This window comes from Pseudoliparis swirei, chromosome 23, assembly GCF_029220125.1.
Source record: "Pseudoliparis swirei isolate HS2019 ecotype Mariana Trench chromosome 23, NWPU_hadal_v1, whole genome shotgun sequence".
In the NCBI taxonomy this organism is placed as follows: Eukaryota; Metazoa; Chordata; class Actinopteri; order Perciformes; family Liparidae; genus Pseudoliparis; species Pseudoliparis swirei.
This window is the reverse complement of record NC_079410.1, coordinates 6,380,885-6,405,464: the sequence shown is the minus strand read 5'-3', so window position 1 is coordinate 6,405,464 and position 24,580 is coordinate 6,380,885. Positions and strand designations below refer to the sequence as shown.

At 37.9% G+C, this 24,580-nt stretch overlaps 1 protein-coding gene across 3 annotated transcripts; it reads left to right on the top strand.

Annotated features, from left to right (window-relative positions):
- Positions 1 to 1,525: 1,525 nt before the first annotated feature.
- On the top strand, positions 1,526 to 23,803 carry shisa9b (shisa family member 9b). 3 transcript variants are annotated; one of them, XM_056408094.1, is made up of 4 exons: positions 1,527 to 3,193; positions 5,698 to 5,804; positions 17,537 to 17,677; positions 22,067 to 23,803. In XM_056408094.1, the coding sequence occupies exons 1-4, from the start codon at positions 2,685 to 2,687 to the stop codon at positions 22,438 to 22,440; spliced, it is 1,131 nt and encodes a 376-aa protein (XP_056264069.1). In that variant the 5' UTR covers positions 1,527 to 2,684; the 3' UTR covers positions 22,441 to 23,803. The 3 variants fall into 3 exon arrangements, with proteins under 3 accessions (XP_056264070.1, XP_056264069.1, XP_056264068.1); XM_056408093.1 differs by having other exon boundaries at positions 1,528 to 3,193; positions 22,064 to 23,803; XM_056408095.1 differs by lacking the exon at positions 17,537 to 17,677 and having other exon boundaries at positions 1,526 to 3,193; positions 22,064 to 23,803.
- The last annotated feature ends 777 nt before the right edge of the window (positions 23,804 to 24,580 follow it).

The window sequence follows — 24,580 nt, the reverse complement described above, 5'->3', positions numbered from 1 at the left end:
TAGACTGGACTTCTAAAAAGAACACAAGGAGGAGACACAGATCTATCCGGAGCCTTTCAAGAGCAGATCAAAATCTGTGTCGCAAACATTTTTAATATGAATATGCAGCTTTCCCCCCCCATTTTTAAGAGGCAGCATCAAAACCACTTTAGTATATTAAAACCAACAGTGTGGGTGTCCATGCTGATGTGTGTGTGTGTGTGTGTGAATGTTTATTGCTCCTGATGAGCAGGTGGCACCTTGTAGCCCGTCTCAGCATCAGTCTATGAATGTGTGTGAGAAGGAGTGGCGGTTTGTGTTGTAAAGCGATTTAAATGGAAAGTGCAACATCTTTTGATATACTTCCAGCCAAAATGACCAAGAAAATAGAGATTTTTTAAAAAAAAATTAAATGTCAATTTATAAGAAAGGTTACTCTGAAGCTCTGGTGCAACATGCTGGTGGCCCGGGGCGGGACACTTTCATTGCTCACATATTAACAGTTTAATTTTTGAATGACTGTCAGTGGTTATAGCAGGTCCATCTTTCAACAGGTGATTTATGGTTCAATCCCCGCTCAATCGTTGATGTGTCCTTGAGCAAGACACTTAACCCAGAGTTGCTCCCTGTGTCTAACATGATTGTAAGTCACTTTGGATAAAAGTGTCAGCTAAATGACATTTGATGTAATCTTTTTAATTCATGCTTGCACATGCGATCACTGTGGTCCCAAAAGTTGTCCTCTGGAAATATGTCACTTGTTCCCGTTTTAAAAACAAGACTTGAAAAGAGTTCAAAATTAGCCCGAAATATGTTTTATCTTATTTTCACTTCTGTTTTTTTGTGTTGTTGCTGTTTTCGTGCAAGGTGCGAAACATATTACCCACATGATGACGCTGTAAACAATACAAGTTGTGTTCACTTCACTGTATGATTCACGGACACGGTGACTCATCAACAACAGGGTGTCAATGACACCGAGCAGCCCCACAGCTAGAGTACCAGCTGGTGGAGCGGGAACCGAACTATAATGGGTTTGTTGCTCATGACTATTTATTATTATTATTTATTTTTTATCGGACATTAAAATGAAATGTCGTCATCTGGAGTTTATCTGGTCCGAATACAACATGAAGTGTTTTGACTTTAACTGGAGCTTTGAAGTTCCATTCTTTAAAGGGTTGTGCAGATTATTTATAGTGTACACTTTAAAGAAGCACACAGACGACACAAGAAACAACTCCCCTGACGATTGTAAATACCAGTATAGCCTCCCGTGGCCAAGACGAGTCAACATCAAACTAACAACAACAAAAAAGAGCGAGATTTCTCAAGTGGCAGATGGTGAGCCTCCTTCCACGAATCCTAATTTTAGATAAAAAGGTTTCTCTAAAAATAAATAGCAGCCTTTTTTTTTGCAGTTCCGTACTCGTCGAGGCTTCATCATCTGTTACTCTTGGTGAGCGGTCAGTAATTAATAGCTGAAGGTGCATCGTTGACACATAAACAGTCTAATGAAATGAACACGGCAATAAAGTGTTCTGCATATGATAACAATATACCTTTGACAGGACACCTGTAACAACTCTAATCCAGAGCATAATGAGTACATAAATACATCTTAGTGGCTGTAATAATATTCAGGGTTTATTCTTATTTCTAGAACACGATTGGAAGCCTGTGAGTAGTGCGCCAGTTGGTGTATGAGTCATTTATAGAAACCCAGACTATAACAGTATAAATTAAGCTTGACCAACACAGGATGATTAGATGCTGCTTTGGTGCTCACCTTCTATTCTAGGTATTTGACCCGTATAAAGAATTACAGAGATAAATCTATTATCCTTATTGGGAGTTTGTTAAGACTTCAGTTGTCATAATCGTATATCTTATTGTGTGGGAGAGGTGGTGATAACAGAGGCCAGAAGGGCTAAAGCTTGAAATAAAACGTATATGCTTCAACATATTATCATTATAGTGACTTCCAGAAAGTAATAACGTGTTAAGTGTCGACTTGAAACCATGAATTATAATGTAGAGCTGCTGTGATCCTTTTTTTTCTATGAACCAAAGAAGGAACGATGGACAGACGTCATCATCATCATCATCATCGTTGTCATCATCATCATCGTCATCATCATCATCATCATCATCATCATTTCTCTCAAGTGTCAAAAGTGTTAGAGCTTGAAAGATTTTTTTTCACGTATTTATTTAAATTTCTTTTTAAATAGCATTTTGTGTTTTGCTCTACTCCCATTGTTATTGAGGCGTTTTGGATCAATGATGGTTAGACAGTTGTATGACTTAACACAATAAAAGCTGTCTCTCTCTCCCCCTCTCTATATTTCTCCCCCCCCCCCCCCGTCTCTCTCTCACTCTCTCTCTCTCTCAGCATCCTCAGAGTACACCGACAGGTGCTCGCACTTCTTCAGCGATGCGGCCCCCTCTCCAACTATTTACTACAGTGGACTGTCCTTTAGAAATAGCCATATACCTACCTATATATATACATTTTATATTTGCATAATATTGTTCTTCTTCAAGGAGATCAACGTACAAGGAGCGCACTGTGCCTTTACGCATGGAAGTTGGAATCAGCCTAAGTCCATTTACGCATGGCAGTGTGTCGCCTCTCCGGGAGATGCGTCCGGGCTTGTGAGAGCTTCTCGGGGCGTCAAGCGCGGCGCACGAAGTGAGCAACGATGCGGGGCACTGAGCTGCTGCTCGGGTACTTTCTAGTGAAAGTGATGGTGTGCAACGCCGAGGGAGAGCCGGGTCAGACCGTGGACCACTTCTTGCTGGTGACCGGGTTCAACGACTCGGAGGAAGGCGAGAGCGGGGTCACGGAGAGCCCGCATGTGGAGGACCGGTGCCGCGGCTACTACGACGTGATGGGCCAGTGGGATCCGCCGTTCGTGTGCCGGACGGGCAGCTACCTGTACTGCTGCGGCACCTGTGGCTTCCGGTTCTGTTGCGCGTTTAGAAGCTCGCGACTGGACCAGACCACCTGTAAGAACTACGACACGCCGCCGTGGATGATGACGGGAAGACCCCCGCCGAAAGTGGACGTTACGCAGGAAGCCGCGAAGGATAAAACCAACCTCATCGTGTACGTGATATGCGGGGTCGTGGCCATAATGGCACTGATTGGGATTTTCACCAAGCTCGGTTTGGAGAAGACGCACCGGCCGCACCGAGAAAACATGTCACGGTAAGTCATCCATTACGCGTGTATCACTCGCCTCTGTGTGCAACAGGTTCAGTGTTGTGGATAAAACCGTGGAACATCAACCTGGAGTTCTATAGGAACATGGAATCAGCTGTTGTAGCCTTTCACTTCAGTTCAACCTCAATCTCATTAGTGTTATGTCAAAGCCAGTAAGTCACAAGCATCATTTTATATTTATTTTAATCCAGACTCATGAGTCCATGAAGCAACAAACACAAATAAAACAACAATATATCAAATGCAATGCAGTACAAGGACACGTGTACAATCATTGCAGTTAAAAAAGTGACTTTAACTCTTAATTATATCAGTGTTGGACAAAAGTGGGTTTTTAAATATGTATTATTTTGTCCTTGGCTTTTAATTTTCAACTGTCCATGTGTGTGTTGGCTCGAGTTCAAATGGTTTTGTTTCGTCCAACTAAAACTCAGAAAGTGAAGGATGTCTCTATTATCATCTTATTTCCAGCATATGTTACAATAGAAACTATCACAAGGTCAGTAACGTCGCACCGTGTTGGTAAAAACATGCAAATCCAACTGTGTAAAGTAATGCAACATGTTTTTATAACGCATAGTAGTAGATATATAGTGTATACTATACCTATCGTTTTTTATAAAGACGTGTTGTAAAAAAAGAATGTTATACCAATAGAAAATGATTGCAAACATGCTTGTGTGCATACACACACACACACACAAGCACACACTCTCTCTCTTTCATTATTTCCTCAAATACACTTCAGATATGCACACAAAGAAGGTTAATTAATCTCCGGCAGTCTACTTCACAGACTGGTTTGAGGCTAGAAAACGTCTGTTTTGTAGGAAACACTGTTCATTGTTGTCCTGAGGACTCTCCAGGCGAGTTTCATCCTTTGCGAGTTTCATCCTTTGCGAGTTTCATCCTTTGCTTGCAACAACAGCACGTTGTTTAAGACACTGCACCATAACACGTTGTCATTTAGATGAGTTGGATTTCGCTAAGAAGGAGTTTTCTATGATGTCACTTGAAAACGTTTATTACAAGATAGCTGGACAGGGCAGACCAACAACTATGGACATGTTCCCTCCTTGACGTATTGAACTCCTAAATAGTTTTCGATGTATTATTTTACATGACATCATTACAATCCAAGTGACACGATAATGAAAACATGACTTGCCACAGCTCCTTTAAGAGTTGACGTATTGTTTTGGCTGACCCCCAGTGGTTACAGTGCTCCCTTTGTGCAGTCCCCTATAGAAGTGTATCTGCGTTAGCTCCGGTACATTCTGACATCACTGATTACGTTAGCATACATACAAATATTCTGTGTTTTGCCCTCATTCCGAAAAAAGACAATATACATTTTCAGCAGTTTATGTAGCAAATTAAAAATTAATATTCCTGTTTGCGTGAATTCCTTCACACATGATTTTGAAAATGTCGGCGTTGCAATATTTGGGCATATCCAAATAACCTGTTGATATCCAAGTCTTCCATAATGCTTAACAGTATTAGTGTTTCTCTTTCTGACTGTAAACAGGTATTCAGAATGTGTGTCACACAGTAAAGTACAAGTTGTTTACAGGTCCAACAAATGCTCCTGAAACGATGATAGTATCCTACATATTAATGGGAACATGCTAAAATATCTAAATGGAATATGCCCGCTTCAAATGTGGAATACTGCTTTATCCGGAATAATGGTGGATCACCAGTGTGTAAATGTCACTGTTGGGGGAGTGTGACGAAAGAGGTGACCTACCATTTTAGATGTGGAGCAGGAAGTAGGCAGAGAGGATCTAAAGAAAGATGCTATAGATTTGCATTATGGGAAATGTAGGATACATTGGATACCAGCCACGTTGGTGGGTAAAAAAAGGAATTTATCCAACTAGAAATTGTTCGCAGCCGCGAAACATAAAAGTAAGCTACGTTCAAACGTCACCAATCAATACAATATATTTTTTTATTCGTCGATTGTATTCACAAACCAACTTTAAAAGGTGCATACATTGTTTGATGGAGAAAGAATAAAACATGTTTAATCTTAAGTGAATAAATATTAGATTAATACTTCTTAATTTCTTTTTTCTTGCTCAAAGCAAGAGAAACATCAGACATGATTATAAAAAAAGGGCTTGGTTAACAACAAGAGTGGCTTGCAGAAGAAAAAGCTAATTTACAACACTGCTAAGGACTAAAGGTCAGAATATTTCAGCCTCTGTTTCTTCAATTTTAACCCTTCGTGGTGACTTTGACACCAGAGACAACAGTTTGAGTTCTCGCCTCCTGCTTTCTGTTTACCATGACCTTCCCCTAACTGTAACCACGTATATAAATACTCCTATTTTTGTTTATTTCGAACTGCACATGGCTTATTTCAAAGGACACACACAGTCCCTTCACTTGGTGACTTGGGAGAACTGCGACATGACGAAGGACCGACTGCACATTTAAGAATAAAATGTCCTGTCTGAGATTGTTCTTTATCTTTCCAGAGCTCTCGCACACGTTATCCGCCATCCTGCCTCAGAACATACGGACGACATTGGACTTGGCCATCACTACGAGAACATGCAGACCAGACTCACAGTGAACAGTCTCCGTAAGTACTGTGACATCACACAGCCCCTAACATGTTACTGTGACATCACACAACCCCGAGCTACACACCTCCATGCTACATCACAGGACAGAGCAGTTTGTGTCAACATTGAGTTGCATATATTTACTAATGCAGCTGTCAGAATTGCACCACCACAACCAATTAAAAAAAGATACTCGTAAACTCGGAGGTTCTATTTTAAACTCATATAAACCTTGAATTGTGAACCCTGTTTATTTACATGCCCGTCCTGAAATAGCTGAAGTGGTGGAAGGGAAGAAAAAAAAGTCCCTCCACAATCCTGCGTGCTGGTGAACCAATTATGCCCTCAGCAATCATCTAACATACACACTAATTACCACCGACACGTCGAGATCGACTTCTTAGCAAATACTTATAGTATACTTATAGTACGCCACAGCCTCACACATTATATCACTCTCGCGCTTTAGTTTATCAACATCAACACCGGCGCACAACCTCATGGAAACGTTGTTATTCATGCTAACCTGCAAAATGCCCCCGGTAATTATGGCAAATGCCATCTCACGTTGACATTTTTTTTTTTTTAAAGACACAGTCAAGCAGCACTTGTACAGTTGCCCTAGATGAGTAACTGACGTTTAAAAAGGAAATGCTAAACGATTTGGCTCAATTAAAGATAAACGTATGCGGTCAGATCAGTCTCAATAATTGCAAATGCACTCAGAGAGACTCACAAGTAAAAACACGAAGATTCACAATGCTCACAGAACAATTCACAAATATATAAAATGTACAAATGCACGCAGAACGATTCACAAATACTTTTCAATGCACACGTGAAAAAATTACAATTTATATAAATGTAATTTATTGCATTTGCAATTATTGAGACTGATCTGACCCCATGTAAACTTTCTAGATACTCATTGTCCAATGAAGTTAAAGTTAAATAAATACACGGCACATCTTTAACATTAGAAGTTAGACACCAACGGGATTTTCCTTAATCTGGACACTTCTCCCTTGAGGCGGATGCAAATCAATACCAGTGATTATTGGTGTGTTATGGAAGGCTATATGTTAGCGTGTTCTCAGTACAGCGGGTGATTTCCCTGATTAGCTGGGCAGGTTTTGCTAATTAGTGAAAACACTAATTACACCTGACACCTGCGATTGAAATGGAAACCTTCCCGTGCTCGGCGCACATGAAAGATGACATGGTAAAACTACCTCATACCTCACAAAATTACAATTAAATGAAGTTATCTAAAACACTAAATGCCCTGGAGAAATGTATATTCTTGATGAGTGACCCCCAAAACATACAGTAACTAGAATGGTCACTCGGTAGAGCACATACCTTTGCATATCACAAGATTGGGCATTGAATTATGAACATTTTGGCATTAGTTGCATGCCAATTGGATAAAAATTGACCGTGCTATGGTAAAAAGAAGATGTTGACCTTTCCATGACCTTGACATTGACCTTTGACCCGATTGATCCCAAAATCGAATCAAATGTTCCCCGGATAATAACCAATCATCCCACCAAATTTCATGCGATTCGGTTTAATACTTTTTGACTTATGCGAATAACACGCATACAAATAAATACACGGCGATCAAAACATAACCTTCCGCATTTTCAATGCGAAGGTAATAAAAGGAGCAATCCAGGGAATGTATATCTGTCAGTTACTAAAAGGTTATGTCGTCAAACTCCGACAACGTAAACCTCAAGGTGATCTTTTAACATGGCCACAAAGGACACCGCGACACTTTAGCGTTAAAGGTACATTATTCCATCTCATTTACTATAAATACCACTGAAGTGACAAATGCAATTTTTCCATCAACTATGAATAACCGCAGACATTTGAAAAATGTTTCTAGTTCAGATGTCTATATTTGTTATTTTTTAACTGAGCTTCATTAGTTTGTTCTCCCTAAAATGACATGATAATAATGAATCATTCTAAAATCAGAGCGCTTTCTGTATTCTCCTCTCAGAATAATTATCAGTTTATTACTAACCATCCAACAAGTGAGGACAGAGATATGCTTTCCTTATTATACTATGCACAATTTTATACTTTATTATTCTGTTTTTTACCTTCGCATTGAAAATGCGTAAACGTAATGTTTTGATCGCCGTGTATTTATTTATTTATTTGTATGCGTGTTATTCGCATAACACAAAAAGTATTAAACCGAATCGCATGAAATTCGGTGGGATGATTGGTTATTATCCGGGGACCATTTGATTAGATTTTGGGATCGATCGGGTCAAAGGTCAAGGTCATGAAAAGGTCAACATCTTCTTTTTACCATAGCGCGGTCAATTTCTATCCAATTGGCATGCAACTAATGCCAACATGTTCATAATTCAATGCCCAATCTTGTGATATGCGAAGGTATGCGCTCTACCGAGTGCCCGTTCTAGTTCTAGAATAAAATAGCCAGCTTACAACAAAGGGGGGAACTCTGAGGAACCTGTGTCCTCGATACATTACAGTAAATGTACTCATAATCAATGATGTGAAACTACACTTAGGTTAAGGTTATGTCACTTGGAAAATGTGCAGTTTTCTCACCCCAGTTGCTTCTTTCTCTGAGTAATATAGTTATGTCTGGCTATCATTATGCATTTATTTTAATCCAAGTCTGTCATCTCAGTTGTAGTATTTTTTCCATCTCCACCGGGAGATAATGAGATCGGGTGGGTGCGTGTGTGTGTGTGTGTGAGTGTGTGTGGACCACCAAACTGCATCACATTTGAAATGTTCATTTATGACTCCAAGTTGAATATTTGCTTTTTAATTCACATTTGATGACATTTAAGAACATATTGTAGCCCTTAGGTGACCGTAGACAGTGAGGAGCCATGGCGACTGTATCTAGATATACAGGACTGTCTCAGAAAATTAGAATATTGTGATAAAGTTCTTTATTTTCTGTAATGCAATTAAAAAATATTAAATATTAAAAGAATAAAAGGCTTGCAATATTTCAGTTGATTTGTAATGAATCCAGAATGCATGACATTTTTGTTTTTTAAAATTGCATTACAGAAAATAAAGAACTTTATCACAATATTCTAATTTTCTGAGACAGTCCTGTATATGGGAGACATTCTGTGTCATTGAGCTGGCAACCGCACAGGGGTGATTGTTTTTCTCTTGACAGCCATTCTTGCAAGGTTACAAGAGGTGAGGTGATGTACCCTGCCACATGGATCAGTCCTGTACCTCTCCAGCTGCGCTCCCAGCTATAACAGTCACGGAGAGTGGTGCAAATCAGTATTTAAAATGCTCCAAAAATGATGCCCCTGTTCCTCATATCTGTTAGCTGTCATTCTCCTCAAGACACCAGAAATACGGACTTTGAGAGCTGGGCTTCTGTGGCTCATCATGTTGATGTCCGGCTGGCCGATTGTGAAGCGTGGCCTCTTTTTAGTCCACAAAGTCTCCGCTCGCTGCCAACGCTGCTCTGGTGCATGACAGTCCGTTCCCCCCAGTGCCAGATAGAAATGGATCTCAGCAGCATTACCTCTGACAGCAGCAGAGAAATTGCTCCCAAGTGGACGTTTTTTTATTTTCCACCTGCGGTGTACTGTACAGCGAACTGCACACTGAAGAGCCTCGAATCTTTCAGGGAGCTGATTAGAAAGTGAAGATACGGAGAGCTCACAAACACAGAGTGTTTCACCCGTTTAACAGTTTGTGGACTCATTCAGCGTATATTTAAATAGATCTTAAATAGTTCGGAATATTTAAGTGTGTAACCTTTATTTGTGCCCTCACTTCAATGTTGGATATGAGAGAAGAAATATGTGGATACGTCTTTACTGAGGCTAATATAATTGAAGTTAGACAATCACCACAAATTTGAAACATATATATATATATACTTCATTTCCATTGTAGAAAGAATGCCACGAGTGTGTTCGGCTGTTATATCTGCAAAAGGTGAATACTTTGACGAGTCACAAATTTAGATAACATTTTGTTCAACAAAACTATTTCCATGATTTTTTTTAATCTCAAATTTTTTATTTGTTCTATGCTTTAATTTCAGAGTACATTGAGAAATTAAACTGTGGACATTTCAATAAAAACTAGAGAAATTAAGGTGTTACAAAAATGTTGTCTGGTAGTATATGTATATATATGTATGTATATATATATATATATGCATGTATATATAATTATATATATATATTATATATATATATATATATATATAACGTTGTTCCAGAGAAATATAGGCTATTTCACAAAGGATCTGCACCTCCAGTAGTTTGAGGTATTACGATTGAAGATTGTTTAATAGTTCAATTTATAATTTTCTTTTTAGGAGCTTAATAATGGAAGTTATTCAGCCGAGATGATCCAATCTGAATAGTTTTTTTAGGCCAAAGACGCGGCACTGACAAATTGTGATGTTTGGAATTATTGCTACATATGTTATATAAGCGCTATATTATACAATACTTCAGACTCGATATTAAAAAATGTTTCTGAATGCGGAGAATTTGTAGTCGTGATTCACAATAACAGAAATGTGCATTATAATAAATATAGAGGTGCATATTTTCCTATTAATATTGTCTTACTCTCTGTATCAGCTTGTATCCAGCTAATCAATAGAGCCCAAACTCTTTTAGATAATTCAGATTATTTGACTGAAACCTTTGGGATAATAAATATCGGCCACTTATCAGGAAATGTGTCTGGTTTTTTTTTTTACAATTAATGAAGAATGGGATACTTTATGAACTTAATTCTACATAAACAAACCAATTAGTTTTCAACCAGCATGAATTACTTTTTAAAATTAATTATCAACTTAATAAAGAACTCTGTACTCAGACTGCTTTATAAAAATAAAGTATTGTGCAAAAAAAGCCTGTCCGCAAATTACTCAAACCAATTATTCTTGCCATATAAATAATAAACTTAATATATATACAGTATGCCGGAAAATATGTGTTTTCAAATGTGCACATAAGACTAAGTATAACTTCTACATGAGGACTAATGCAGAGATACAAGTGTTTGAGTTCCATGAGTGTGACAGAAATGGAAAGATATTGACTCAGAGATAACACAATGTGTTCATCAGTAACTTGGAAGTAGGCTGCCTGTAAATAAGAGCGTCCTTCTCCTTGCACCGTTTATTTCAGGGCACACAGCTCCCAAAATACTCTCCTAAATCTTTTATGAGTTCCAGGGATGGTGTCTGTGTCTGGAGTGTTAACGCGCTTATTTCCCGCAACAACCGAGGAGTCTTTAACCTTACGAGGCTCCAGAAGTGGCCTACTTTCATCCGGCAGCCGACATGAAAGCTGTGACTTTGACAACAGGACAAGCTCACATGGCAGTCAGCCGCACAAAGAGGGATACACAACAGAGAGGGAGGAAGAGGAGCGCACACACCAGCACCGCGGTGTAAACCAAGTGAGGCGGCCTAATAATAGAAAAGTACTGCAAATATCTACAAAAGTGCCGTAGTCATTTATTAACTGCAGTCTATATAAAAGGATCAAAAAGTAACTGGATGACAATATAATAGATATATAATAAGTTGCTCACAAGGATTCAGTGAACGATAAATATTGCAATTATTCACCTTTGGTGGGCTTCTACCTTTAAGGGGAAAACCCCTGACTGGAGTTTCACATCTAACGCTATATATACCATATGATTTCCTTAAAAAAATCTGTATTAATAATGTATTATCGAGGTTAAACAAATCTCATTTAGCTGGAACAAGATCACATTGAATGAGAGCGTGTGTGCATGGCCCACTTACCAGGAATTGTTGGAAACTGAAACGGGTCAACAAGAACCTGGAAGAACCTGGAAGAACCTGGCAAGGCAGACACTGACTGTTACTTTTTAAAATATTTGTATATATATTTATTTTGATTTTACAAATTAACAAGCCAGGACTTTAAGGATACAATACAGAGAGAAAGGAGAAGGAAAAGGGTAAAGAACAACAACAAAAAACAGACCAAAAAAATAAATATAAATAAATAAGTCACAGGAAATATCACATTTGCACATCAGCAATCTGACATAAATACACTACCGTTCAAAAGTTTGGGGTCACTTAGAAATGTCTTTATTTTTCAAAGAAAAGCACTGTTTTTTTAATAAAGATAACATTAATCAAAAATACACACTATACATTGTTAATGTGGTAAATGACTATTCTAGGTGGAAACGTCTGGTTTCTAATGAAATATCTCCAGGTGTATAGAGGCCCATTTCCATCAACTATCACTCCAGTGTTCTAATGGTACATTGTGTTTGCTAATCGCCTTAGAAGACTAATATCTGATTAGAAAACCCTTGTGCAATTATGTTAGCACAGCTGAAAACAGTTATGCTGGTGATATAAGCTATACAACTGGCCTTCCTTTAAGCTTGAAGAACAAAATGTATACTTCAAATATTAATCATTATTTCTAACCTTGTCAATGTCTTGACTATATTTTCTATTCAATTTTCAATTCATTTGATAAATAAAAGTGAGTTTTCATGGAAGACACGAAATTGTCTGGATGACCCCAAACTTTTGAACGGGAGTGTACATCTTTAAGGTTACATCATCAAGTCAGCATCGGTACCAGTGCTTTTAATCGGGCAGGGCGAAGTCCAGCCGGGAGGGGTCCACCGTGTCTAAGACTGGTTCCCATGTCTTGACAAATCCCTTGACATAGTCATGGAGGTGTGGTTCATCTTTTCCAGAAGGAGAACTTCCAAAATCCCCTTGTACCAACCATCCGAAGAAGGGGTGACTTTAGAAATCCAGAATATAAGAATAGTCTTTTGTGCAATATACAATAGTATTCCAATCAGTTTAGCGTTGTTGTTGCTCCTTGCTCTGCTCACTTTTGTCGGAAAAGCATTTGTAAAAGATTTAATGAGGGAGCTGTGCCGTCTTTCTCAACGACCGCTTTTAATCGGGCGCTCAATCAAACGGGATAATACAGGAGCTTGTAATAAGCCGGGAGACCTCAAATAACCTCAAAATCAGCCTCTTGTTGAGGTGTGATGGAGGGAAAGAATCATCAAAGCCGTCCTCTGCATCTTTTCATTAGACAGCATTAAACACTTTGAGACTTCCCAAAATTAATTAGCACAGTGATAATGTTGCTCGCTGACCAGCGGGGAATAAGAGCCTAATTAACCTATTTTCTGTATTAACGCTCTGTTTTTTTATCAGACTCATTCTAGACCAAGGGCTAGTGGACGCCACACAACTTTAAAGTTTAGAAACTTTAACCATTAACAAGAGCAGTGATGAGTTGATGGACTTCAACTTTTTGGTGGCTCAATTCAATTCAATTCAGTTTATTTGTATAGCCCATTTTCACAAATTACAAATTTGTCTCAGAGGGCTTTACAATCTGTACACATAGACATCCCTGTCCCAAAACCTCACATCGGATCAGGAAAAACTCCCAAATAACCCTTCACGGAGAAAAAAGGGAAGAAACCTTCAGGAGAGCAACAGAGGAGGATCCCTCTCCAGGATGGACAGAACAATAGATGTCATGTGACCAGAAGGAATCATTACACACAAATTAAAACACAGGAACAACACAATCAATGAATATGACAGAGCGTATGAGTAGTTGGTAGTAGGCATATTCCACGATCCAAACCTCGATGATCCATCAGGCAAATAGGATCTGTGATGAGTTAGTAATGTGCAATAGAGAGATGACAATTCATGCACAAGGAGAGAGAAAAGAGAAGAGAGGTGCTCAGTGTATCCTGAACATCTCCCAGCAGCTATAAGCCTATAGCAGCATATCAAGGGGCTGGACCAGGTGAACCTGATTCAGCCCCAACTATAAGCTCTGTCAAAGAGGAAAGTCTTAAGTCTACTCTTAAATGCTACTCACAGTGGATTAATACTGAACCCCCCCCCCCGAAAAAAACATTTGCATCATGACAAATAATAACCTATAACAAACCAGAAATTCACAAAGAATGCACCGTGGCCGCTGCGTGACCACCATCTGCCTCGTCTCAAGGTCCCATTCACCTGAGATATTGCCTTCATGATTATTACCCATGAGGTTGTGCAGCCAACGGCCATTTTCACTTTTATTGCATTTAATTGCCGTCACACATAAGTGGCAAAGCATCAACGTGCTTTTGCTATTACTGGGCTGAGAGTCTGAAGCCCCTCGTTTACCTTCTCTCCTTTCCATGCGCTCAGATTGACGGGTGAATGAATACATAATTAATATAGAAAATATGATTACATTTTCTCACTCTTAACCCTCCTGATGCCTTCGGGTCAATTTGACCCGATCCAATGTTTCACCCTCCTGTTACCTTTATATTTACTCACATATTTTACCCTCGGGGTCAATTTGACCCCAGCAATTAAAACCTCCAGAAAATTATTAGAATTAATATTGTTTTCCAAGTTTAAGTGTGAGGTACTTTATGTTTGTTTGTTGACTACCGAAAGAACACCGACATTAAACATTGAATCGGATCAAATTGACCCGAAGGCATCAGGAGGGTTAAGAGGTTGTTGTGACGTTTGAGATATTGTTTTTGTTGTTTTTGAAGTTTATTGTACTTAAAATTTTCTTAAGTGTTTTTAGATTTATTTTTCATGTCACAACTGTCACTGCATCCCACAATAAATGATTCAGAGTGGACACGCTTCAGTCAACTCTCTGGAGGCGTCAATCATGTCACTCCAGCTGCATGTGGCTATTAGCGCTGGTCTTTCTGAATTAGTATCTTTTGGCAATATATACATATATATATATAATATGCATACATTAGGCAAGAAAAGCGTCCCCTTTTTCTGCAAATAAATAAAAATATATTTATATATATATAAGATGCATACATTTGGCAAAAAAAGCGTCTCCTTTTTCTGCACAAAAAAAATTAAATATATGAATAAATAAATGAAAAAAATCCGATTTTATATATATATATATATAATATGCATACATTTGGCAAGAAAAGCGTCCCCTTTTTCTGAAAATAAATAAATAAAAATATATTTATATATATATAAGATGCATACATTTGGCAAAAAAAGCGTCTCCTTTTTCTGCACAAAAAAAATAAAATATATGAATAAATAAATTACAAAATTAAAAGGAAAAAATCCAATTATATATATATATATATATATATATATACATATAATATGCATACATTTGGCAAGAAAAGCGTCCCCTTTTTCTGCAAAAATATATAAATATATATGTGTATAGATTGTATTCACATATATGTATTATAATATATACATGCTTATATACATTTGTATATATTTTTGCAAAAAAAGGGGGAAATTTTCTGGCCAAATGTATGCATATTATACAGAGTAAACAGGAGCACATTGAAGCCACTGGCTGCATTTCACCCTTTTGTGGCTGCTTGGAGAGTCACGTGGTTTCATTCATTAAGAGGGTTTAGCGGTCGTTAAACACGCGCAATTCTTTTTGTGAATTTGCCCGAGTGTTCAGCCACGACCTCATTAAAACACGACTATAACTGTGACCTTTGTGAGAGGTCAAGCTGAAAATCAGCGAGTATTTAATGGATAAGCGAAACTATATATGCATCAAGTAGTGGCTTACAAACCTGTTGATATCTCTACTGTAAATATATATATATATATATATATATATATATATATATATATATTAGTGCTGTGAAAAATAACGCGTTAACTCAGTTAATCCAATTACAGGTTTAACTAGTTTTTTTTTTTATAACGCATTTAACGCATGCGCAGAATGAGCTTCCAATCCGTCTGTTGTTGGTCGTTGGGACGAAAAAAAAGTCACTTGCAAAATGAGCTTCCAATACACCACTTCAATCTGAACTCTGTCCGCTCTCATGCAGACGGTCTGGTCATCGGTAATGATCCTTCCGCAGGTTCACCTCCGGAAACCTTGTTACGACTTTTACTTCCTGTAGATCAGGGTCTCAACACGTCGATCGCGACCTGCCAGTCGATCGCGGCGTAGTGTCGGTAGATCGCATGACATTAAAGAGATTGGCCCGCCCCCTGACATGTTCTCTATAGCACGTCTTTGTTCTTTTATTAAACTAAACGTCTGTTGTTGATCGTATCTCCACAGCAGCATGTCATCTCTGTCTCTACGCATTGCGTTAACACTTATCGATCTCCGTCTGGCGCGCCACAGAGCTCCGTGCGCGCATCGGGACCGAGCAAAAAAGTCACTTGTCAATCTGTCCACCTTTAGATTGTATCATGGTGGAGTTAATGGTTGACAAACAAGAGAAAAATGCTCTGTTTAACCCTAACCCTGTTACCTTTACATTTACTAATATATTTTACCCTCAGGGTCAATTTGACCCCAGCAATTAAAACCTCCAGAAAATTATTAGAATTAATATTGTTTCCCAAGTTTAAGTGTGAGGTACTTTATGTTTGTTTGTTGACTACCTAAATAGCCCTTTAAATAAATAAAAAAGTTGATATTTCTGATATGTTTGACACAGTGAAAAACAGCCTGGGGTCAAATTGACCCCAAAGAACACCGACATTAAACATTGAATGGGGTCAAATTGACCCGAAAGGTAACAGGAGGGTTAAACATTCTGTTTAGGATGAAGATGTATTAATGTTCCATATGGAAGAAAACTGCTAAATAACTGCTGAGTTGCAGCACCATTGTATAGAAGAATGTATAAATGTATATATCCGTCTTTTGTCATAAATCTCTATGTTCTCACAAAATATACCGAGAATATCGGTAATATGTGATTAATCATGATTAATCCACAAAAACCTGTGATTAACCCGATTAAAAATTGTAATCGTTTCACAGCCCTAATATATATATATATATATATATATATATATAAAACGCACAGCACTGTCTTCAAATCGGCCGCTTGTGAATTGGTACATTCTCCTAACCAGAGAAAAGACAGTGTGAACATCTGTTTGCTGGGCGATGCCAGGAGGCAGGGGGCCAGTCTCGTTGCTGTGCACCCCTTAATTTACCAGATGTCTCCTGAAGGATTCGTACGGCTTCACAAAGAGCCGCCATGACTCTCTCCAGCTGGGCCCCCACAAAAGTGTCCTTACGGGAAAGTGACTCGACCAAGTCACAGCGACAATTATTCTAAATTCACATTTCACATCCGTCCATCTAGATAATATATATCTGGGCGTCACGTAACCATAACTTTACTTAGATTAAAGAAATCATTGTTATTTGAACGTGTTTTTAAAGATGCAATAATCATTTTATTTGTATAAGCTAATGCAGATGTGTTCACATTTGAATATATTACTTAGGGAATTAGAGCAGATACAAATGGCTAATATCTATTCTACCTGTCCCCATATAGGTCATTTCAGATCTTGATTACGACATAGCATGTTTTGTGATTATTAATTAAATAAATAGTCTAGATGAAATAACCACATAGTAAAGCCTATTGTTGTATACTCCTGTGGGAATTAAGTACGTGTCAGACTAAAAGTACTCGTTTTAGTAGAAACATGAGTGCAAAGTGATCAGATTTTCTCAGAAATACGATATTCTTTTCAATTTAATCAACGTCTTTTGTGATTATATGTGATTATATGATTTCATCACAATATGATTCCATTGAAATATAATGAATTATCACATTGAATTATCCCACGGTCCTAAAAGGGAAATCAGGGTTTTCTTTGCATTAAGAATGTGCATTTTCCCTCCTTTAGACAGCAGCCAGATGAACAACGTGGCTCAGGCTTCGACGTTGATAACACAGCCTTACCCCGCTGTGGGACACATAACCAGCCCCTATGAACTACAGCAGCCTGTCAAGGATCTCAACCAGTATGCCACGCTGAAGGCTGTGGGTAAGGTCTCCTCTCATCCAGTTGCAAATTACATCCTCTATAAATGGAACCAGCATCTTTACTCAGGGTTTCTCTGCATCATATAAGAAAGAGCAGAAAGGTTTAATTTAGTGAACTGGAATAAACATGTATACGGTATGTTATATATATATATATATATATATATATATATATATATACACATGTTCTTCCTCACTAATGTGTGTGTGTATATACAGGACTGTCTCAGAAAATTAGAATATTGTGATAAAGTTCTTTATTTTCTGTAATGCAATTAAAAAAACAAATATGTCATGCATTCTGGATTCATTACAAATCAACTGAAATATTGCAAGCCTTTTATTCTTTTAATATTGCTGATTATGGCTTACAGCTTAAGAAAACTCAAATATCCTATTTCTAAATATTAGAATATCATGAAAAAGTATACTAGTAGGGTATTAAACAAATCACTTGAATCGTCTAATTAACTCGAAACACCTGGAAACACATTTTCAAATGTTTGATTTTGTTTTGCTGTTATAAATCTTTTTTACTTGGTCTGAGGAAATATTAAAATTTTATGAGATAGGATTTTAGAGTTTTCTTAAGCTGTAAGCCATAATCAGCAATATTAAAAGAATAAAAGGCTTGCAATATTTCAGTTGATTTGTAATGAATCCAGAATGCATGACATTTTTGTTTTTTTAATTGCATTACAGAAAATAAAGAACTTTATCACAATATTCTAATTTTCTGAGACAGTCCTGTATATATAAATATATATATATATAGTGAACTGGAATATATATAGAGATATATGTATATAAATATATATATATATATATATATATATATATATATATATGCGTGTGTATAGATTGTATTCACATATGTGTAGATTTTCTTCATATACAGTATATATAATTTCATATCTCCTTTCTTAATCCGGTTTACACAACACATGTTGTTAGACTTCAAACTGATATGTTTTTCAATATAAAGCCAGTAGTTTTGAATCCACATCAAATGTCTGGCTGAAAGAACGACAGCAAATCCATAATCCATAATCAATGCCAACAGAAAGTGTATTTAAAGAAACAAGTTTGTTTTTCCTTCTAATTTTGGAAAGTCTGCAGTCAGTGAAATGCAAAATACATTCACTCATCAAGATGATGTAACATCTTTTTCCCAAAAGCCTGTTGATAGTGTCTATGAGTGTAAACAAAAATACATCCCTGCAAATCATGAGATGGAAAAAAGAGATGTGAGCTCATATTAAAATACTGATGACAGTCTCTATGTTCACGTGGAGTGGAGCACATATAGCAGCATATAGAGTTATCTTTGTAAAAATAAAAATCCTAAAGAATGTGTTAAATCTTTACACTTTTGACTTGAAACAAAAATTCAGCCAGATTCAAATTCATTTATTTCTCCACCGCTTTATAAAAAAAAGAAGTCATAATAGAATCATCCCAGTGGCATTTCAAAGAACATATACAGGACTGTCTCAGAAAATTAGAATATTGTGATGAAGTTCTTTATTTTCTGTAATGCAATTAAAAAAACAAAAATGTCATGCATTCTGGATTCATTACAAATCAACTGAAATATTGCAAGCCTTTTATTCTTTAATATTGCTGATTATGGCTTACAGCTGAAGAAACTAAAAAAATATCTCATAAAATTTTAATATTTCCTCAGACCAAGTAAAAAAAAGATTTATAACAGCTGAGTGTTTGTCAAGGCTCAGGAAACCCTTGCAGGTGTTTCGAGTTAATTAGACAATTCAAGTGATTTGTTTAATACCCTACTAGTATACTTTTTCATGATATTCTAATATTTAGAGATAGGATATTTGAGTTTTCTTAAGCTGTAAACCATAATCAGCAATAAATCAGAATAAAAGGCTTGCAATATTTCAGTTGATTTGTAATGAATCCAGAATGCATGACATTTTTGTTTTTTTAATTGCATTACAGAAAATAAAGAACTTCATCACAATATTCTAATTTTCTGAGACAGTCCTGTAGTTCTAAGTTCCCCCGACCTCTATTTTAGCCAACACTCATCTCCGCCTGGGCGCTTCGCTTTTGAAGAGTGAGCAACAACAACAAAAAAGGAAAGAATAAGCAGTATCAATAAATGTTTTTGCGGGTCTGCATTTGATGCTACGTTAACACAGTGAAATGAGAGTCTATGTATAGATGAATCAATCATCCGTGATGGACAGGAAGACAGCTCAGTGTGCATGTGTTGTCGGTCCAATCACACCAAACATCTCTTTGTGATTCTCCGCCGCTAATCCGCTGAAGTGCCGTCAAACAAACTGATCATTAGGGGAAATAAAAATAGAGCAAAGCGTAGCTAATGAGACTGGGGACAGGAGACAATCAGGAGCAATCAAAACACAAATGAGTTGGGGGAGTGATGATGAGATGCGACTGTGTAGTACTATCTGGTGAGCCTCCCTCCGTGTGTTCATCCACGAGCACCGATGTGGGTTTTACTGCTGTCAAGAAGACGCCGCTCATCACCCCATCGCTTTGAAGAGACCACATTAAAAAGTGATGTGAGGGGTGTTATTGTTTGTTGTTTTCCTCGTCTAAAGGTAGTGTTTCTTTTTTCAAATCAATCGTAGAATGCAACATGTTCCTGATAATAGGATTTTAACAGTTGTTACATGTAGAAAAACAAAACAAAAAAGCAAAGCTGAATAATCTGTATGGATTTTATAGGATGAAATGTTAGAAAAGGCTCATGCTGGAGTTTGTGGACTCATCTCATGTTTAGTTGTTTTAAAGAATAAAAATAGTATTAAAATAGTATTAGAGATGGTCAACTCAAACTAATTTACATTAATCACAGAGCTATTAACAAAGTTTTCATTTCAAGACAAGGTGTCATGGCAGGGAATAATTAATGGAGACAACAAATATGTGCCTGGCCCATTCACTGCTTTACCAGAGAGAGAGAAAAAAGAAAGAAACGAAGAACCGTTAGTCACATCAGGTGAATGTGTTGAAGAGTTACGATGGAATGGAGTCAGTTCTTTGGTTCTTCTGTGAAAAAAAATAAAAACAGAGCAGATCTTCATACCCTCTAGTTCATTCAGTTATGAGATCTCTTAACAATTAAAACGCTGCTTTCATATATCGTCTGAACCTGATTGGAGATGTAAAAGTCACACTCAGTGGTTTTTATAAGCACATTATGGCAAGGCTAATGCCAGAAGACATGATATAGTGTCCAGGGATCTGTGGAGTTCTGCTGCTGCGTTCAAATACTCCCCAAAAAAAGTACCACATTTTATTTCGACCCAATAAAAATGACCTATTCTCGTCAAAAACAAGGTGTAAAATACAACCAGTCAGGGGTTAACTAATGTAGACCGGACCACGCTGGGCTCTGAGAGGTTGTGGTCGCGATGAGCCGAGATGTGATTGGACCAAATTTAACAAGCTCATCTGTTTAACTGCAGCAACAACACAACCGCTCACTCACAGGGAAAGTGGGAGGCAATAAAATAGATCATATAATAGAACAAATATCCAAGTGGGCGTATCAGCATGTCATAAATGTCGGCACACGTATGTAATCCACTCCCTCCGTGGGTTGCACCGTAGAGCGACAACATTTTACAATAATTATCAATGCGATTTCATGTTGAATGTTTATGATAACCCCAGAAAGGCATAATGATGTCATACATATTTAGGCATGATCTGACTTCCTGCAATAGGTTTAGTTAAGCGTCCACAATTTAGTAAACACTATTAGCATTCTACACCGCAGCTCTGTGCACCAAGGGGGTAATTTCCACTGGGGATGTGGAGACATGTGGTGTCATTACATCGTGACACGTTAATGAGCGGTGCGGCTAGAGGGAGCTTCCTATGCCCTGGGTCTTGCCTCTCAGACTGCCCTGACTTGTTGGTAGAGGACTTCATGCAGTCAAGTTGAACACACTGCAGACGCTCACAGGGCAGACAAAGTAATTCCACTTCTTCTGCATGATAACAAAAGAAAATGCATTCACTGTTGATTTTTTTTTTATATGCTTGCATAAAACATCATTTAAAGACAAGACAGTAAGGGCAGTTCCTTATTAGAAAGATGCAAATACCACTATCTATTATTATTATTATTTCTTTTTTTTATCAAGGAAGCATTAAAAATATTGCAAAGGTTATAATCCTTTTTTTGTGACAGTAATACCCTATTTTAATATGTTATTGTGATGCTTGATGATATACGGTTGAAAAAGTTCTCTGTTCTTAGCGAAACTAAATTAAACTTCCCGTTTATTGATCTGCCTGTCCAGCTCTGCACTGAGGAAACAATGCGATGGCAAATTTAAGGGCTAATGACAAATAATCCATGTTGTTTACCTGTATTTGGTAGCAGAGAAAGCCAATGACAGCTTCTACAGCCACCGGCAGCAAGCGATGGAGATGACAACCAAGGGAAGTCTTCCCATGGAAGCGATGGATATGGAGCCGGAGCCCAGTAACCCGTACAGCCCGCCCAGACAGGCCAAGCAGAACTCACGCAAGTACCGGACCCCCAAGAGCCACAGCTCCCAGTCGCAGTCCTACGGCTCCAACGCCGCTGCCGGCTCGGGGATGCTAAGATCCTGGGAGAGCGGGAACATGCCGGGACTCCGACAGAGCTACGGCCCAAAGAAACTCTGCTTCATCGAGAAGGAGCTGCACCCCCCCCGCTACATGCCTCCTCAGCCGTACTTTGTCACCAACAGCAAGACAGAAGTGACAGTATGAGGGACTTCCTGCATCGGGGGGGAAACAAGTAGCTGATGAGTGTTGAATTGAAATCAGCATGGACTATTTAGTGTGTGCAGTTTTTGCATGTGATGGGCAGCATTAAAGATGCACAGTTAAAAAAAAAAGGTGAAGTGTACTGTTACGGGACTCGGTATCAATCACAGTGATGAATATGTTGTCAGCGATATTCATATAATCCAACTCCTAAAAACACAAAAGTTACATAACTCACTTATAACTGACGTGTGACACATGCAATGCTATTGTCAGTATATGCTGAGATATTAATGGACATTTAAATATATTATGTCATTTTCAAATCAATCAACATTGTGTAAATGACACATTTTATTCCCGTATACAACTAAAGTGATTTCACGATTACATTTCAAGGGAAACATATTCACTCCTGGATAATGTTTGCGGTTATAAACACATGGTTAACTTTGGAAATTAAAAACAAAAACGCAACGAAACTACTTGGGTATGTTTAGTGAAACGGCATTTTTGGGCTTAGAATTACTACATTTGTCACATTATTTAAGTTACGGGCGGATTAAAACAAGTCAACATTCACTTTTAGTTTCACTCAGGACATGAACATTGTGTTTCTGGGTGAAAGTCCTTTGTTTGACCCGGACACAGACTCCAGCTGACAATGATCAGAACCGCATTTGTCAATAATTGTCATAATTGCCAATGTTGAGCAGTCGTATGGGAACATAAGGGCAGATTCATCCTGGTTGAGAGCCCTGTGGTTAACTGGTTATTGATGCTCTACTGGATGATGTATAGATGCTGTGATACTGAACATGTCTGACCCTGCTAGGTGGTGGAACAAGTGCAGTGTCTAGAGATAATACAGTTTAGAAATGACCTAAATAGCCCAAATGCCTACTATTTAGTTAAACATGGAAGATCAAATAGTTCTCAGTAAATCAAACAAGTTCATTAGGAAGAACACAGCAACTTTTCACTGGAGTACTGAGGTGTTGAGAGCACATGACTTTGTTAAAGCTTTTTTTGTTAAAGCTTTTTGGGCGAAAAATGAATGAATCCCAAAGCTCTCAAAAATCATCGAACCTGAAAACATTGCTTACATGTGTATTGTCAGTAAAAATGTTTAAAGTCCAACTTAAAAACATCAGCGATATCAGTCGGTCATAAACAATTTAGATGCCCAAAGTATGAATTGTATTCGTCTGAGAAAAATTCAAGTTTTTTTCACACAATGCTGGACATCCAGAGCAATTCATCAGCTAAGTTTAAAAATCCATATTTCTGACAAAATGAAACAATCTGTAAAAAATATTGACCCTAATGACTACAAAATAAATAAATGTAATTGAATGTAATGTCACTGTTTTTTTAAGATGTAGGTGTCTCGATTTTTAAGGAAACCTTCCAAATGCAATCAAACCAAGTCCCTGCCAACAGACATCCTACTGAAACATATATTTATAGAAGCCGTACAGCAGAGCGCTGAACCAGTGTTGTGTTGGTGTAATCGTGCCTCTCATCAGTACCAGTGTGTGTGTGTGTGTGTGTGTGTGTGTGTGTGTGTGTGGTTATCCTAGAACACACTGCAGATGAAGCCCCACTAGGAGAGCGGTGATTGGTCCTCGTGATCCATTAAGCCCTCTATGGGGGGGGGGGGGGGGGGCTGTGGCTCATGGGGAGAGCGGTCGTCCTGTAACTCAAAAGGTTCGATCCATTAGTTGCATGTTGAAGTGTCCTTGAGCAAGACACTGAACCCCCCAGTTGCTCCCTAATAACTAAGGATGGGTCAAATGCAGAGAAGAATTTCCACAACAAAATGATTCATTATTATTATTATTATTAAGCCCAACAACAAAAACTATTCTCAGTGTGAAAATGGAGGAGTTTTATATATTAAAAAAAGAATAATTACGATTTAAATCCAAATCTCACATGAGTTGAATGTATCTGGCCTGCACAGGGAAACCAGTGGAACATTAGCAGTAGACGTCTCCAGTGCTGGGAGTTTATGAACTTCTGTCAGGGTGAATGTTTAAAAATGTCGTGAAGTAAAGTTTTCCTTTTTTATTGTTCCTCAAATAAATGAGCCAACTATAAAGACACATAAACAGCTCTGTGGTCTGATTGACAAGCAACT

What these genes read in the sequence shown, in the direction of transcription:
- shisa9b (XM_056408093.1), top strand. Translation starts at nt 2,685, where the DNA reads ATGCGGGGCACTGAGCTGCTGCTCGGGTACTTTCTAGTGAAAGTGATG. An exon ending in ACTCACAGTGAACAGTCTCC is followed by an intron (nt 5,805 to 17,536) that starts GTAAGTACTGTG and finishes TCCCTCCTTTAG; the next exon opens with ACAGCAGCCAGATGAACAAC. An exon ending in TGCCACGCTGAAGGCTGTGG is followed by an intron (nt 17,678 to 22,063) that starts GTAAGGTCTCCT and finishes TGTATTTGGTAG; the next exon opens with CAGAGAAAGCCAATGACAGC.